Source organism: Microcebus murinus, chromosome 16 (assembly GCF_040939455.1).
Source record: "Microcebus murinus isolate Inina chromosome 16, M.murinus_Inina_mat1.0, whole genome shotgun sequence".
NCBI classification, from domain to species: Eukaryota; Metazoa; Chordata; class Mammalia; order Primates; family Cheirogaleidae; genus Microcebus; species Microcebus murinus.
In genome coordinates this window covers 34,643,931-34,659,965 of record NC_134119.1, presented here as the reverse complement: position 1 = coordinate 34,659,965, position 16,035 = coordinate 34,643,931, and the positions used below count along the sequence as shown (strand labels likewise).

At 39.5% G+C, this 16,035-nt stretch overlaps 2 protein-coding genes across 4 annotated transcripts in view; one reads left to right on the top strand and one right to left on the bottom strand.

The window, feature by feature from the left end:
• RPRD1B (regulation of nuclear pre-mRNA domain containing 1B) overlaps positions 1-5,890 on the bottom strand; it is a 61,228-nt gene extending 55,338 nt beyond the window's left edge. Inside the window, exons 1-2 of one of the 2 annotated variants that reach the window (XM_012754994.2) lie at positions 5,295-5,890; positions 262-391 (exon numbers count right to left, since the gene is read on the bottom strand). In XM_012754994.2, the coding sequence (XP_012610448.1) occupies positions 262-391; positions 5,295-5,445 (281 nt within the window). In that variant the 5' untranslated portion in view covers positions 5,446-5,890. The remainder of the gene's footprint in view (positions 1-261; positions 392-5,294) is intronic. The other variant, XM_012754995.3, reaches the window with a different exon arrangement.
• A 43-nt stretch (positions 5,891-5,933) lies between these two features.
• TTI1 (TELO2 interacting protein 1) overlaps positions 5,934-16,035 on the top strand; it is a 48,524-nt gene continuing 38,422 nt past the window's right edge. For both annotated transcript variants that reach the window (XM_012754991.2, XM_012754989.2), the window contains exon 1: positions 5,934-5,986. The gene's annotated coding sequence lies outside the window, so the exon portion shown is untranslated. The remainder of the gene's footprint in view (positions 5,987-16,035) is intronic.

The window sequence follows — 16,035 nt, the reverse complement described above, 5'->3', positions numbered from 1 at the left end:
AATCTCTTTATTTATTTTACTTTTATGATACCCTTCAGAAATAAGGCTGAATCTCTTTAATGTATCCAAATGTTTACATATCTCAAAATAGTTCTTAAGGGCCCAAACAATATAAAACCACAATTTGGCCCCCACAACCCTCTATAAAGTAGGAAGTTGTCAATTTACAAAGGCTATCTATGGTAGGAAAAGAAAGAACAAAAAGGTGGCAAAGGTAATGCATTTAAAAACACAACAAAACAAAAGAAAAAGACAACATACCTGGCAACATGAGAAAAAGCATCCACAAGGACAGATTCAAATTCTCTAGTGAATTCAGGTCCTTTCCTTTTACTGTTTTGGATGACATCATTTGCTAAGTACAGAAAAGTAAGCTTTCTATTTGATTTGGCTGAAAAACAAAAAAGATGATAATTTAACTTACACCAAAGAAATTCTCAATTCACAATTCTTTTGTCCTAGGATACTCCTAAAGAACACTAAGACAAGCATTATCTACTTATGGTCCAGTAGATATGTTTACAAAGACAACTAAGAAACAGTTTTGGGAATACAATTTTAAGAAAGAAAAAAAGAATGGGACATCTTCATTTCTGTGTTATTTTAACCAGGGTAATTGATAGTAAAAATGAACATAATCTAAAGAAAATTTCCAAAGGATAAGTAGTCAATATTAATGTTAAAACCAAGGCTTTCCTGTATTTACTGCAAAGATGAGCATTTCTAACTCACTCTTAATTATCAAATATTCCAGAATGAAAGACTGAGTTAGGTCTGAATTTTAAAATAGTTTCTTGTAATTTATGCTCCTAACCTGAAAATTTCTTTTTGACACTCCAATAACCACAATCAGTCAATTGTATCAATTCTACAATACAGAGGAATCTCTAGATGCACCAATGGACATTTACCTCAAATATAAATATACATTAACACTACATTATTATTGAAAATTTACACACGTCTGAAATCTGAATATGCGAAATTATGGCTCCCATAAAAACCGTATTTTTTCTCTCTTATTTATACAAAATGTAGTAGTTGCTATTACTCTATATAGTATCATATATTAAGTCATAAAAACCTCATGCAATATGTCAGAGTTACAGTTGCTTGGGGGAACATTGCTGAATTTCCTGGATTCTATGCACATAACTTCTCAACCATAAAGTTACATCACTACCATTTTTGGTCCCAGTTTTCTTTTAAAAGACATAAATAAAAACATAATTAGATATTTCAAAACACTAAGTTTTCTCCAGTGCTTAAAGCAACCGAAAAACTAAAGCAAGTTAGATGTAACCTTTACATACCTGATTAACTAACTAGTCCTTGCTTTATCTCTCTGAGAAACCATTTTTTTTGTTTCTTTTGAAATGCACAAAGCACATATAGGATCTGACATAGGAGGCACAAGATCAGACATTTTAAAATGTAGCTACAGGAGAACAACCCAAGTTAAAAACAAGATGTTTAAAGCACATTACAGTTTGAGCTGATGCCTTAAAATGCTCATAAAAATAGACCAGCAGTTACTTGTTAAAAAAAAAAAAAAATGCTCATAAAATTAAATATAAATATCTTGAATTGTCTTAATCTTCTAGCAATAACCTAGTTTAGATGGCCAACCAATGAGAATATTGGGAACCTGTGGCTATCTTTGTTCTAATTATTACTCAAAAGCAGAACAATAGTGTTAATAGCTACAATATCCTACTGTTGCTACAAAGGTATTATTATGGCAAAAGGCTTAAAAAAAAAAAACCTTGCTCTGGGAAGTTGCAGTAAGTAAAACTAACACATCTATAATGTCATGAAAGTTAACAGATTGAGAAGTAAAAGAGAACTTCAACAAAGCAAATTTGATTAAGTGGAGCATTACAAATTTCATATACTCTACGTTAAAAAAGTGAGAATCCACAGTGTAACATGTCAATTTGGACATGCAAGACTTGATGCATTTTTCAGTATTACAAGTACGATATCTAAAAGAGGCCTCAGAACCAAGGTTTTCACTAGCTACATCAATTAATTTCCATCACCCTCAAACTTAACAACAGGCATTTATTTAGGATAAAATTGTATCCCTCCACATCTAGCATCCTCAAATGTTGACATAAGTACCATGTGTATAAAGGTGATAGAACAAAACCCTAGAGCACTTGAGAATACAGAGACATATTACATACCGCACATACTCACCCCTCCACTCCAACCTTGGGTGACAACTCACTTGTTCAGATGTCTTTCCAATATGACAAAATAGATCCTTTCACTCCCTACCTGTGCCCATTCCCAAATGCTCAAACTAGTTGTTAAGCAAAGTTTAAGTAACTGGCTAATGAAAAATTTTCACTTGTTTGGCTGGTTTTGATGTCTAGAGAAAGTCTTACAGTAATTTTGAAAAAAAGGCCTATTTACCTACATTCAAGCCAAGATACAAAACACCATTACAAAATATTCAACCAAGAGCATTTTACCTCAAACTATTCCATAAATAAGGGGAGAAGTTCTACTTAGAACAGAACACAAAGGGAAAAATTAAGAATTATTCCTAGAAAATGGAAAGATAACATGTATCAGGAGTACAATATTTAAGCAAGAAAAAGTAATTTTTGTAAATCTTGTAAATAGTTTGAAGGCAACTCAGAGAAACTACAAGCATCTTATATAGGAAAAATGACTTGACCACAGATAGAACCTAAGGGGCTAGTCAATTTGAACACTAGGACACAAAATACTTTTCCACTTTAGTGTGTGGGTACTTTCAATTCATGAAGGAAGTTTAGATATTAGGAAGCTGTGTCTTGATGCTAGGGAGAGCCATCTCCAGCTCTGCACTGTCCAATATGGTAGCCACTAATCACATGTGGTTATTGAACACCTGAATTGTTGCTAGTAAAACTTGGAAACTTTATTTTCAATTGTATCTATCTAAAATTTTAGTTCCTTAGTCATATATTTTAAGTGATTATTAGCCACCTAAGCCATGTGGCTACTTTGTTGAACAGCATAGATAGAAAACAGCTATTATCACACAAAGTTGTATCAGACAGTACTGTTTAGATCCTTTACTCAATCATGAAAATGGTTTCAGAGACCGTGATTTAACTGTTAACTATTTTTAAACTGTGTAACAAGCACCATGATAAATGTTACAGAAGAAAAAGGTCCAGTTTCTCTCTCAAAACACAATCTATTAATAATAAAAAAGACGCAACTCACTTGAATGAAGTAAATGCTGAGTTGGTGTGATGGCGTGGGAGGGAATTCTAAGAAATGAAAGCACTACAGGTTTGGTTGGAGTCAGATGACCACTTTCACTTATCAAGTGCACTCAGTACTTGAAAAAGCACAAGTTTTGGCAACCGACAGCCCTGGGCGCATGTCGCAGCTGCATGCCCCAGAACAAGGCACTTAATCTCTCCTTACCTTTATCTTCTCATCTATAAAACGGGGATAATAATGCCGGCCTACTTACAACATAAGACACTATCATGAGATTAGGGATTATGAAGCTTCATAATCAAATGCACTCTCTAAATTGTTATTTTCAATAACTCAAATAGGGTAAGGTGAGGAATCAAGAAAGCTTCACAAAAGAAGTGACATATGAGATGGACTTCGTCTCTAAGGTCCCATCCAATAGGATTCTATAGAGTGGTGATTCACATGTTTTTCACATCTCAGTAGATGTTACAAATAATATTTGAATGGCACAGTAGGGTACATGAAGAAGGCTCTAGGAGTCCCAGGCTCAGCCCTCCAACCACCCAGAGGGCTGAGAGGATCCCTATCTCAGTACAGCACATCATATTTTCAAGTCCTTGCTAGAGGGCTAGAACTTGTTCTCCTGAAAGAATCCTGGATTTTGGTGTCTGCTAGCCTATAGACTGAGTATCAAGTTCAAAGGCCTTGAAAATACCACTTAGCCTCTTCAGTTTCCTCATCCGTAAAATAGGGTGACACTCCCCACTTCACAAAGAGTAGTGTACCTATGTAAATTCACTTCCTAAGCTATAAGGGGCCTACCACATATAGGGGGTCCAAAACAGCTCTGAGCTTCATTTCTCCAGCCATCTGTTATGAAACTTGTCAGGGCATTAGGCAGGAGTGCAGGTGCCCATAGTTCCCCACCAGACTGTAAACCACTTAAAGGCAAAGACCATGCCTCACATTGAGTAATCAATAGTCCCATCTCACTATGATTTATGGAGTCCTACACTGTGCCCAACATCATGAATGTTCATTTGGATTATACTATTTATTCCTCACCACCACAAGTTATTTGAGCCTCACTTTCTCCTCATGTGCAAAGTTTCAACTTCACAGGGGTCTGAGAATTTTTTAAAAAATGACAATGTACATAAGGATATTGACACTGCTCCTAGCATATAATAAAGGCACACTAAATATCAGTTATCATCATGTCCATTTTATAGATAAGGAAACTAAAGGACAGACAGGTTAAGTCGCTGGGGTCAGTAAGTGTCAAAGTCAGGCTTAAATTCCAGGCAGTTGGCAGAAGCACCATGCTATTAAGTGTCCAACCCAGTACCTGGCACATAATAGACTGAGCTCAATGAATGTCTGTCAGATCCTGAGCAGGGCCTGAAATCAATAGCAGCTGCATGAGAGTAGCCTGAGAGGCAATGTCTAGGTGGTGGACCCCTTTAGCTCTCTAAGACGGGTTGTTCTGAAGACTGAGGTCTTAGTATAGTGACTTAGTATAGTGATCACTATAGTATAGTGATATGGAGTAAAGGCTTTTGTTATGGGTAGCTATCCTTGTCTCCGTTTTACAGATGGAAAAACGGGCATAGGGAGATGAAGAAACTCGTCCAGCATCACTCAGCCAGTAAATCGCTGAGTGGGGACTCCCATCTAGGCAGTCTGACTTCAGAGCCCACTAGCTCTTACTCCAAATGCCCAGCACAGGGTCTGACACATAACAGGCTAGGTTAGGTGTTCTGTTCACAGGAGCTGAATGCAGCTGAGCTAGTAACAGTCACAAGTGTCAAGGGGGTGGCCTGTGGGGAAAATGGCTCAATGAACTGGAAATCTGGGCACCTGAGCCCCAGTCCGTGGACTCTCAGACAAGTACCTTAAACCTCCCCAGGCCTGGGTTTCCTTCTTTGAGAAACGGGTATAACAGTGTCTCCAATCTCAAAAGCACGATCAGAGGCCCAAGCCTGGAAAGCAAGGCTCAATTAAGAAGCTAGAGGAGCCTGGGGGGGTGGAGTGGGCAAAAAGACGACCCGGGGAGGCCCAGGGGGTGGGGAGGAGGTGTTTACCTTTGCGGAGTTCGCGGTGCCACACGGAGACTATTGGTCCCGCGTGCTTGCGGTGGTGGATGAGCCACAGGGATAGGGTCTGCACGCTCTGCTGAGAGTTGCTTAGCTCCGAGAGCTTCTTCTCCAGCGCCGATTCGGAGAAGGAGGACATGGTGGTGGCGGTGAGGCCCGGCAGGGAGCGGCCTGGGCCGCCCAGTGCGGCGGGAAGAGCGACGGCACGAGGCCCGGGCTTCACTTGACAGACTGCGGGACTCTTTACCGACTGACAGACGGCAAGGGGTGCAAGAGGGGGAGGGGATGGGTCTCCGCAGTAACAGTCGCCCGCGCCGCCGCCACAAGATGGCCACCCGACCTCTCACCCGCCGCGAGAACGGGGTCAAAGGGCAAGGGCCGAAGTAGCGGGACACAGAGAAGCGTCGGAGCTGCAGAAAAACGTTCCTTTGGAAGTGGCGGCCTCTCTGAACCTCGCTCAGGGTACTTTGGAAAAGACAGACCGAGGAAAGGAGCAGAGTTCCCAGGCCCCCGGAAGGCGCTTTGACCGCTCTTGCCTGTGCGCCGGCGCAGTGGATTCCGCTGGAACCCTTTCTCTCGCTCCCGCAGAACCTTTCTGGCGCGGTAAGGCGCGCTACTTAGCGCGTCACTTCCGGCTGGGCGGAGCAGGCGGGAGAGTGAGGGAAAGGCTGGAAAACGAGGTAAGGGAAGAGTGGCGGGAACAGTAGGGAGCCGAGCAGCTGGGAGCCTTTAGAGGGGAATCTTAAGGGGACACTGAAGCCAAGAGTGCGTGACTTGGGTATGGGAGGGGACTTCCTTCCTCACTTGGGATGCGCCAGGCCACACTTTTTCTCCATACGTGTTCTGCTCCCTGGTTGCCCCCCCCAATCTTGTTATTGGTTCTTCCAAGCCACCCACGTGGGTTTTTCACGCCTCCAGGCCTTCATGCCTTGGCTCTCATTCTCTCTCTCCGAAGGTGATGTCCCCTTTCTTACCTGGTGAGCTCCTACTCAGCCTCCAGGACCACCCTTTAATGTCCAGTTTAGTCTGTAATAGCGCCGCCATGAAACACACATTTGTGCTGTGGGCTCTAAGGTGGTTTCTTCATTGAGGGTATTACTTGCTGCCCTAGCCCTCTGGGAGTCCAGTTGACTGTTTCTCAAATTTAAATGACTTTTAGGGTTAACTTTTGGGGTGGTGGGTGAAACAGAGAAAGTATCTTATCCTCTCAGTGCGTTCATTTATCTCGTTTTAAAGAAACACTATTTCAGTGTTTGTCAAGTGTTTAAGAAACACTAAAGAGACTCTAGATCCTGACCCTATTTTTTGAAAGTTTTAAATCCCAGTTATCAAATGAGAGAAATTTTGTCTTTCTAACTGCCACAGGGGTGGTGGCAGGGAGTTAGGTTATCGTGAACATAACAATTTTTAAATTTTCTGATTATCATAGAACTTATAGTTGTGGGTAGACCTTAGTTTAGGAGACATTCTTCTAGTTGATGCCTGCTTTTGCACTGTATTGTAATTCTAGGCTTAGAATTCTATGCTTTTACCCATTCTCCAGACTAGAATCATAATCATAGCTAACATACTGACTGGTTGCTATGTGCCAGATACTGTTTTCACATAGTAACTCATTTAATCCTCACAATAAAGCTATGAGATAGACATTATATTATCATCATTTGACAAATGAGGAAACAGACTCAGAAAGGTTAAGTGACCTACCCAAGATGACATCACTAAGATTTGAAGGAAAGGACTACATCTTAGCCATCTTTTTGACCGCAGGTTAAAAGAGGTGAATAGCCTAGAATCACATAGCCAATATCTGGTCAATTATAACTGAGGGCTTTTGAGCCCAAATCTAGACCATCTTTCCATATTCAGTAACACTGTAATATACTGAGCACTCTTACACCAAGTCACTGTATTAAGCACATTACATACATTATTTTATTTAATCCTTACATTAGTCATATGGGATGAAGATTATTATCACTCTTTGATAAATGAAGAAACAAAACTTGGGTAACTAACCTCTCCAAAATTAATTAGACATATGTAGGAAATAGCAGAGGCAGGAGTCAAATCAAGATTATCTTATGTCTGATACCAAATCCTTCACTCTTGCAGCAGTGGTTCATGCACTCATTCAGCAAATAATTTTTGAGCTCCTATGTCCAAAGCACTATTCTAGGCAAACAGGCAAATCCATGACCTTGGAAGTTTGCCTTCTACTGGGAAAGGTAGAAAGACAAACATGCAAGTATAAAATGAGTCAGAAAGTGGTAAGTGCCTTGAATAAAAATCAAGAAGGGTAAAGGGGATGAGGAATGTATATGTGTGGACAGATAGGCATCTATTATGTATGTTGGCCAAAGAAGTCCTCACTGATAAGGTAACATTTGATTAGAGCCCTGAAAGAAATGAGTGAACAAGCCATATACTGTTGTTCCAGAAAGAGGGAAAACCAAGTTGAGGTAATTGTTGGCACTTTGGAGGAACAGCAAGGAAGACAGTAAGGCTAGAGTAATATGAGTCAAAAGGGTCGTTGGAAATGAGCTCAGAAAAGTAGTAAGGAACCACATTACAAGGGGACTTATAGACAACAATAAAGACTTTGGGTGTTACTCTGAATGAAATGAGGTCCATTGGACAGTTTGGTGCAAAGAAGGAAGATTGAAGCTGTTAGGTAGAAAATAGTAAAGGTGCAAGGTAAAAGCAGGAAGACCAGTTTGGCAATTGTTAAAACCCAGATAAAAGCATGACACAGACCAGAGTTATTATCAGTGGTTGTGTTGAGGGACAGAATCTGGGGATGTTTTAGAGGAAGAGGTAGCAGGATTTGCTGACAGATTGGATATAGGGTATGAAGGAAAGACAAGAGTTTAGGTGGCTCCAGGGTTTTTGGCCTAATCAACCATAAGAATGGAGTTACCATTTCCTGAATTGCAGAAAGCAGATTTGGGGAGTAAGAGCATGTGTTTGGATTTGGACATGTCCTGTTTGAAATGTCTGTTCAAGTATAGATACCTAATAGACAATTGGGTTTATGGGTACCGAGTTCAAGGGAGAGATCTGGGCTAGAGATAGAAATGTAGGAGTCATAAGGGGAAATAGGTATAAAAAGAAACTGTGGGCCAGGCGTGGTGGCTCACGCCTATAATCCTAGCACTCTGGGAGGCTGAGGCCGGAGGATTGCTTGAGCTCAGGAGTTAGAAACCAGCCTGAGCAAGAGCGAGACCTGTCTCTACTATAAATAGAAAGAAATTAATTGGCCAACTAAAAATACATAGAAAAAATTAGCTGGGCATGGTGGCACATGCCTGTAGTCCCAGCTACTCGGGAGGCTGAGGCAGGAGGATCATTTGAGCCCAGGAGTTTGAAGTTTCTGTGAGCGAGGCTGATGCCCCGGCACTCTAGCCCGGGCAACAGAGTGAGACTCTGTCTCAATAAGTAAGTAAGTAAGTTAAATAAATAAATAAATAAATAGATAAATAAATAAATAAATAAAAAGAGACTGTGTCTTAGACACTTAAACATTTAGAGATCTGAAAGATAAGGATAATAGGATTATGTGATTTTTCTTGTTAAGCTTATTAAATTTACTAATATTAATTACATAGATTGATTTTCACATATTGAGCCAGCCTTGCCTCCTATAAACCCACTTTGTCATGTTGTATAATTTTTTTTACATACTTCTGAATTATATTTCTTAATATGTTTATGATTTTTGCATCTATACTCATAAGAGAAATTGATCTGTGGGTTTTTAAATTTTTGTATTGCAGGATTGGTGTTAATTCTATTTTAAATGCTTGGTAGAATTCACCAATGAAACCATCTTGGCCTAGAGATTGCCTCCCTGCCTCCCTCCCTCCCTTCCATCCTTCCTTTTTTATGCAGTTTTTAAATGACAAATTTAGTTTCCTTAAGTTATAAAGCTGTTCAAATAATCTATTTCATATTATGTGAATTGTGGTAGTTTGTGTTTTGTGAGGAATGAACCATTTTGCCTAATTTGTCAAATTTGTATGTATAAAGTTATTTGTGCTGTTCCCTTAGTTTGCTTTCTGTTGCTTATAATAATACCTGAAACTGGGTTATTTATAAAGAAAAGGAATTTGTTTCTTACAGTTATGGAAGCCAAGAAACCCTAGGTCTAGTGGCTGCATGTGATAAGAGCCTTCTTGCTGGTGGGAACACCAGAGTCCCAAGACAGCACAGGATAGATATCACATGGCAGGTGGGTCAAGTATGCTAGCTCAGGTCTCTCTTCCTCTTATAAAACTACCAACCCTTACTCCCATGATAAGCCATTAATCCATTCATGGAAACAGAGCCCTCATGACCCAATCACCTCTTAAAGGCTCCACCTCACAATACATTGGGGATTAAATTTCAACAAACGAGTTTTAAAGGGGACAAATATTCAAACCACAGCTTTCCCGTATTATCCTTTCAATGTCTGCAGAGTCTGTAGTATTATCCCATTTCATTACTAATATAGGAAATTTATGTCCTCCCCCATCATCAGTTTTGCTAGAAGTTTACCAATTTTATTGATCTTTTCAAAGAACCAATTCTTTGTTTCATTGACTTTCTATTGCTTTCTGTTTTCGATTTCATCAGTTTCTGCTCTGTATTGTTCCCTTCTTTCTGCTTGCTTTGGGTTTATCTTGCTCTTCTTTTCCTTTTAGAAAAATCTAAATTCAGAAAAATCTAAATTCAGAAAAATCTAAATGCAGTGGGAATTTAGATTTTTGATCTGAGACCATTCCTCTTTTCTAATATGTGATTTAGTACTATAAATTTAACATCTCAGCATGGCTATAGCTATATCCACAGATTTTGATATGTTGTATTTTCATTTTCATTGATTTTCTTGTTTTTTAAAAATTTTCCTTGTGGTTTCCTCTTTGTTCTGTGGATTATTTAGAAATGTGTTGTTTGGTTTTCAGGTGTTTGGAGATTTTTCTGTTATCTCTGATTTCAAGCTTGATTTCATTGTGGCTGGGGAATATACTCTATGTGATTTCAGCACTTTTACATTTGTTGAGGTTTGTTTTATGGCAGGATGTGGTCTATCCTGTTATATGTTCTTTGGGCACTTGAATGTGTACTCGATGTTGTGGTGTGCAGTGTTATGTAAATGTCATAGATCTTGTTGGCTGATGGCAGTATTGAGTTTTCCCATATCCTTACTGATTTTGCGTCTGCTTATTCTATCCATTGTTGAGAGAGAAATGTTGATGTCACCACCTATACTTGTAGATTTGTCTACTTTTCCTTTTAGTTTTATCCATTTTTGTTTCACACATTTTTATGGCTGTTTTATGCATGTACATTTAGGATTGCTATTCCTTCTTAGATTTACCCTTTAAATGTTATACTCTGTCTCTGGTAATTTTCTTTACTATTGGAGTATTTAGACCTTTTACATTTAATATAATTACAGTTGGCCCTTTGTATTTATGGGTTTCACATCTATAGATTTAACAAACCATGAGTTGAAAATATAGTTGACCCTTTAACAATAAAAGGTTTGAACTGTGCAGGTCCACTAGATTTTCTTCTGCCTCTGCCACCCCTGAGACAGCAAGACCAAGCCCTCATCTTCTATCTCTTTAGCCAACTCAAGGTGAGGAAAAGGCAAACACCTTTATGGTGATCCACTTCCACTTAATGAATAGTAAATATATTTTCTCCCTTCTGATTTTCTTAATAACATTATCCTTTCTGTATCTTACTGTATTGTAAGATTACATGCATATACAAAATAGGAGTTAATTGACTGTTTATGCTATTGGTAAGGCTTCTAGTTGACAGTAGGCTATTTAGCAGTTAAGTTTTGGGAGAGTCAAAAATTGCAACAGATTTTTGACTGCTAAGGGGTTGGCACTCCTCACCCTCACATTGTTCAAGGGTCAACTGTATTTGAAAAAATAAACAATAATAATACAACAATAAAAAATGTAATTTAAAAGATAATATATAATAGTATAACAACATTTACATTGTATTAGTATTATAATTAATCTAGAGTTTATTTAAAGTATACAGAAGGATGTGCATAAGTTATATGTAAATACTGTACCATTTTATATAACATACTTGAACATCCCTGGATTTTGGTGTCCACAGGGGTCCTGGAACCCTTCCCCAGTGAATACCAAGGGACATCTGTATTGATACGTTAGAGCTTAAGTCTGCCATTTTGTTTTTTGTTTTCTGTTTGTTCTGTTTTTTGCGTCTCTGCTTCCTTTTTCCAGCCTTCCTGTGGGTTACTGGAACATTTTTTAGAATTCCATGTGATTTATCTATAATGTTTTTGATTGTATCTCTTTTTATGTAGCCTTTTTAGTGGTTCCTCTAGATAGTATATTATGTATACATAACTTATCTTTACCAGTTCTAGTAAAGGATAGAAACCTTATTTCCCTTTATGTCTCTTTACCCTCCTCCATTTATAATATAATTGTCCTTAAAATTTTCTCTGTATACATCTAGAACCACATCAGACATTGTTTGTAATTTTTGCTTCAATTGTCAAATACAATTTCAAAAACTCAAGAAGATATAAAGAGCTTGTTACATTTACACATTTATTTATTTACTTATTTTGAGGCAGGGTCTCACTGTGTTGCCCAGGCTAGAGTGCCTGGGTATCAGCCTAGCTCACAGCAGCCTCAAACTCCTGGGCTCAAGCAATCCTTCTGCCTCAGCCTCCTGAGTAGCTGGGACTACTGGCATACACCACCATGCCCAGCTAATTTTTTCTATATATATTTTTAGTTGGCCAATTAAGGTCTTTCTATTTTTAGTAGAGACAGGGTCTTGCTCTTGCTCAGGCTGGTTTCCAACTCCTGACCTTGAGGGATCCGCCCACCCTGGCCTCCCAGAGTGCTAGGATTATAGGCGTGAGCCACCACGCCCAGCCTATTTATCTATTTTTTAAAGAGGCCAGATCTCACTGTGAACTCCTGGGTTCAAGGGATGCCCCCCACTTCAGCCTCCCAAGTAGCTAGGATTAGAGGCATGCAACCCTGTGCCTGGTTTATTTACATACATTTTTGCTTATCATGTTCTTTCTTCCTCGTTGATGTTCTAAGATTCCTTTTTTTATTGTTTCCTTTCTGTTTAGAGAACTTTCTTTAACCATTTATTTACAGTAAATCTGCTGGTGACAGATTATCTTGGTTTTCCTTCATCTGAGAATGTCTTAATATCCTACATATATGATTCTGCATTGACAATTTTATTTTTAGCACCTAAAAGTTAGTGTGCAACTTCCTTCTGGTCTGCGGGTTTTCTAATGAGAAATCTACTGTTATTCTAGTTATTTTTTCCCTGTAGGCAAGTTATCATTTTTCTCTGGCTGCTTTCAAGACTTTTTTGTCATTAGTGTTCAGGAATTAAATTATGATGTGTCTTGGTATAAATTTTATTCAACTTCTTGAACACATAGATGTATGTCCCTTGCCCAAATTTGGGGAGTTTTCAGTCATTGTTTCTTTGAATACTCTTTCAGCCCTGCCATCTTTCTCTTCTCCTTCAGAGCCTGTTAGATCTTTTGATCTTTTTTATAGCTCCACAGGTCCCTACGGCTCTGTTTATTTTTTCCAGTCTATTTTGTCTCTGCTGTTCAGATTGGGTAATTTCTGTTGTTCTATCTTCCAGCTCACTGATACTTTCCTCAATCCTCTCCATTCTGTTATTGAGCCCACCCACTGAGCTTTTCCTTTGTTACTGAATTTTTCAGTTCTAAAATTTCCATTCGTTTCTTCTTTATGTCTTGTGTTTCTTTGCTGAGGCTTTCATTTGTTTGAATCATGTTCATAAATGCTCATTGAAACATTTTAATCATGGCTGCTTTAATATCTTTATCAGGTAATCCCAACATCTTTGTCATCTCAGTGTTGACATGTATTGACTGTCTTTTTTCATTCAGTCTGAGTTCTTCCTAGTTCTTGGTATAATGAGTGTTTTTTATATTGAAACCTGGACATTTTTGTATTATGTTCTGAGACTCATTTTGTATTATGTTCTGAGACTCATATTTAAGTCTTCTGTTTTGGTTGGCTTTCTCTGACACTACTCCTACTTTGGTAGGAGAAGGGGAGCCCCACCTCATTATTGCCACGTATAAATAGAAGTCCAAGTTGCTCACTCAGCTTCCGTGGACACTCAAGAAGGAGTGCTCCACACTTGGTCTCCACTGGCACTGCAGTGGGGCTGACCTTATTACCACCAGGCAATGATGAAAGTTCTGACTCTCCACTAGATTTTCTCTGAGAGTACCCCAGCAGGAAGGGGGAAGGTTACCTTGTTACTGCCAAGGAGGAGTGGAAGTTTAGGCTCCCCATGACATCCTGATTGATACTACATTGAGGGGAGTAGATGGAGGAAAGGCTCTATACCAGGGTTGGTGGAGGTGGAATTTCCTGCTCCTACCTGGCCTCTGACACCACCCTTGCAGGAGTGTTCAAGGTGCCTCATTACAGACTCATGAGAGTGGAAGTGTAGCCCTCCAATCAGCCCTCCAATCACTCTGTATGAGTGGAGGCCACAGTATTCTCTGAGTATTTGGCTGGAGTAGAGCATTTATTGCCCAAAAGTTTTTTGGCTTGCTGGGCTTCCCTTTCCTGGTCCTTTGGCTGGGGAGATCAGGTTTTGGGGGCACTTTTTGTGTTTTCACCCATAGTGCTTCCAGGTTGCCAGCTTCTTCAGCTCCAAGACTAGGATCTTTGGGGCAGAAAGAAACACTCAGTACTATGTCATTCCTCAGGTCCTGAGGTCCCTAACCAGTCTGCATTCTTCTCTCTGCCTTTCAGAGTCTTACATTTGTTTTGTTGGTTTATTTGTTTGTTTTTTGAGACAGGGTCTCACTCTGTTGCCTGGGATAGAGTGCAGTGGCATCATCATAGCTCACTGCAATCTTAAACTCCTGGGTTCAAGAGATCCTCCTGCCTGCTGAGTAGCTGGGACTACAGTCATGCACCACCATGCCTGGCTATTTTTTAAATGTCTTGTAGAGATGGGGTCTCGCCATATTGTCCAGGCTGTTCTCGAACTCCTGGCCTCAAGAGAGCCTCCTGTCTCTGCCTCCCAAAGTGCTTGCTAGGATTACAGGCATGAGCCACCACGCCCAGCCTGACTTGTCTCATATTTGCTTTATATATGATGTCCAGGGTTTTTACTTATACTTAGTGAAAGGAATAGGGAAATGTATGGCTACTCCATCTTCCTGAAAACAGTGTTTCTATTTGTTTATATATGTATTATGTTTGTGTGTGTATGTATACATACATATATATATGCATTTGTATATATAAAAATAAACAATTTTTATTTATATAAATAAATCTAATGTACACAAATATAAACACATATCACCTGAAGAGTTTATTCCAGTTTCCTTGCCAAAGCATAAATGGGGGGGAGGGTAGTTAGCATATATATTTTGATATATACCCTTTTCTAAGTTATAAATCGCTGTCTTAGAATATGCTGCCTACCAAGGAACTTCTCCTGTAGTAGAGGGGACAGGCACATGGCATTATTAGTGTAATACAAGGCACAGTTTCACAAGTACTCTGTAGGGGACAGCTGTAAACAAAGTACTAAGTGAGCCTAGAGTCATTTCTGGAAGGACGTATGGGAGATCTCATTGAGTCCCCTCCTCCACATTCTGTGATGTGTACTCAGCATTCTGCAGGACACTCTTGCATTGCTGGCCTCTCCGGTTAACTTTGATTCTCTCTTCCCTTTTCATCAGCTTAACACAGTGTATGGCAAGTAGTATGTGCTAAGGAAACATTTCTCAGTAAAAGGAAGGATGAATAGGGAGAAGACACTGAGGTTTAGTGTTTATCCAGCTTCTTTTACTTATTAAATAAACAGTGAGTGAGTGGGAACTGCTTGGCAGACACCATACCAGCTGCTGGGAAACCACAAGTAAAGCTGCCACACTAAAAGAATGTACCATTCAGTTGAGGAAACAGACAAATAAACTCATCGTTTTGACTCAAGACAGTAGTCCTCCAGCATACTCTGAACAAGTACCTCTTTCATCACATGACTCTTGTTCTTCAGAAGGGAGAGCATTGTATATACAGCGTATGTAGTGCAGCATTCCCTCACCTGGCTAATCATCAGACTGACCTCGCAAACTTTTAAATTCGTAGATTGCCAAGCATACTGTCCTCCACCCGCAGTATAGATAGTGATTCCTGGGTGTGGAGCCCAGGAATCTGTACTTGAATTGTTCCCCCTTGATTCTGATAAACAGCCAGGTTGGTAACCTCTAGTATAGTGGAAAGTGTACTTACAGCCGTTGGAGTCAGACAGACTTGAGGTGAATCCCATATCTGACACCTGCTTGCTGTGTGGGCATCACTTAATTTCTCTGAGCCTTGGGCTACTCAGCTTGTGGATGAGGAATTTATATACATATACATTGCCTGGTGTATGATGGATTTTTTTCGATAACAAAAAATATTAATTCTCTTCCTCTTATTCAAGAACTTGAACTGGCAATTTTTATATGCGAACTTCTGTCTCTGTAATCTAAACCCAGTCTTCCTTTCTATAGGCTAGTTATTCCAAGTTGGAAGTTTTGGAGATCATCTTGTTCATTAAGTTTTATTTGGGCTAGAATACAGCCGAAATCTGGACGTGTGACTGCCCTCTGAGAATGGATTTAGCAAGATCCTCCCATAATGGATGAGATCAACTACTTGTA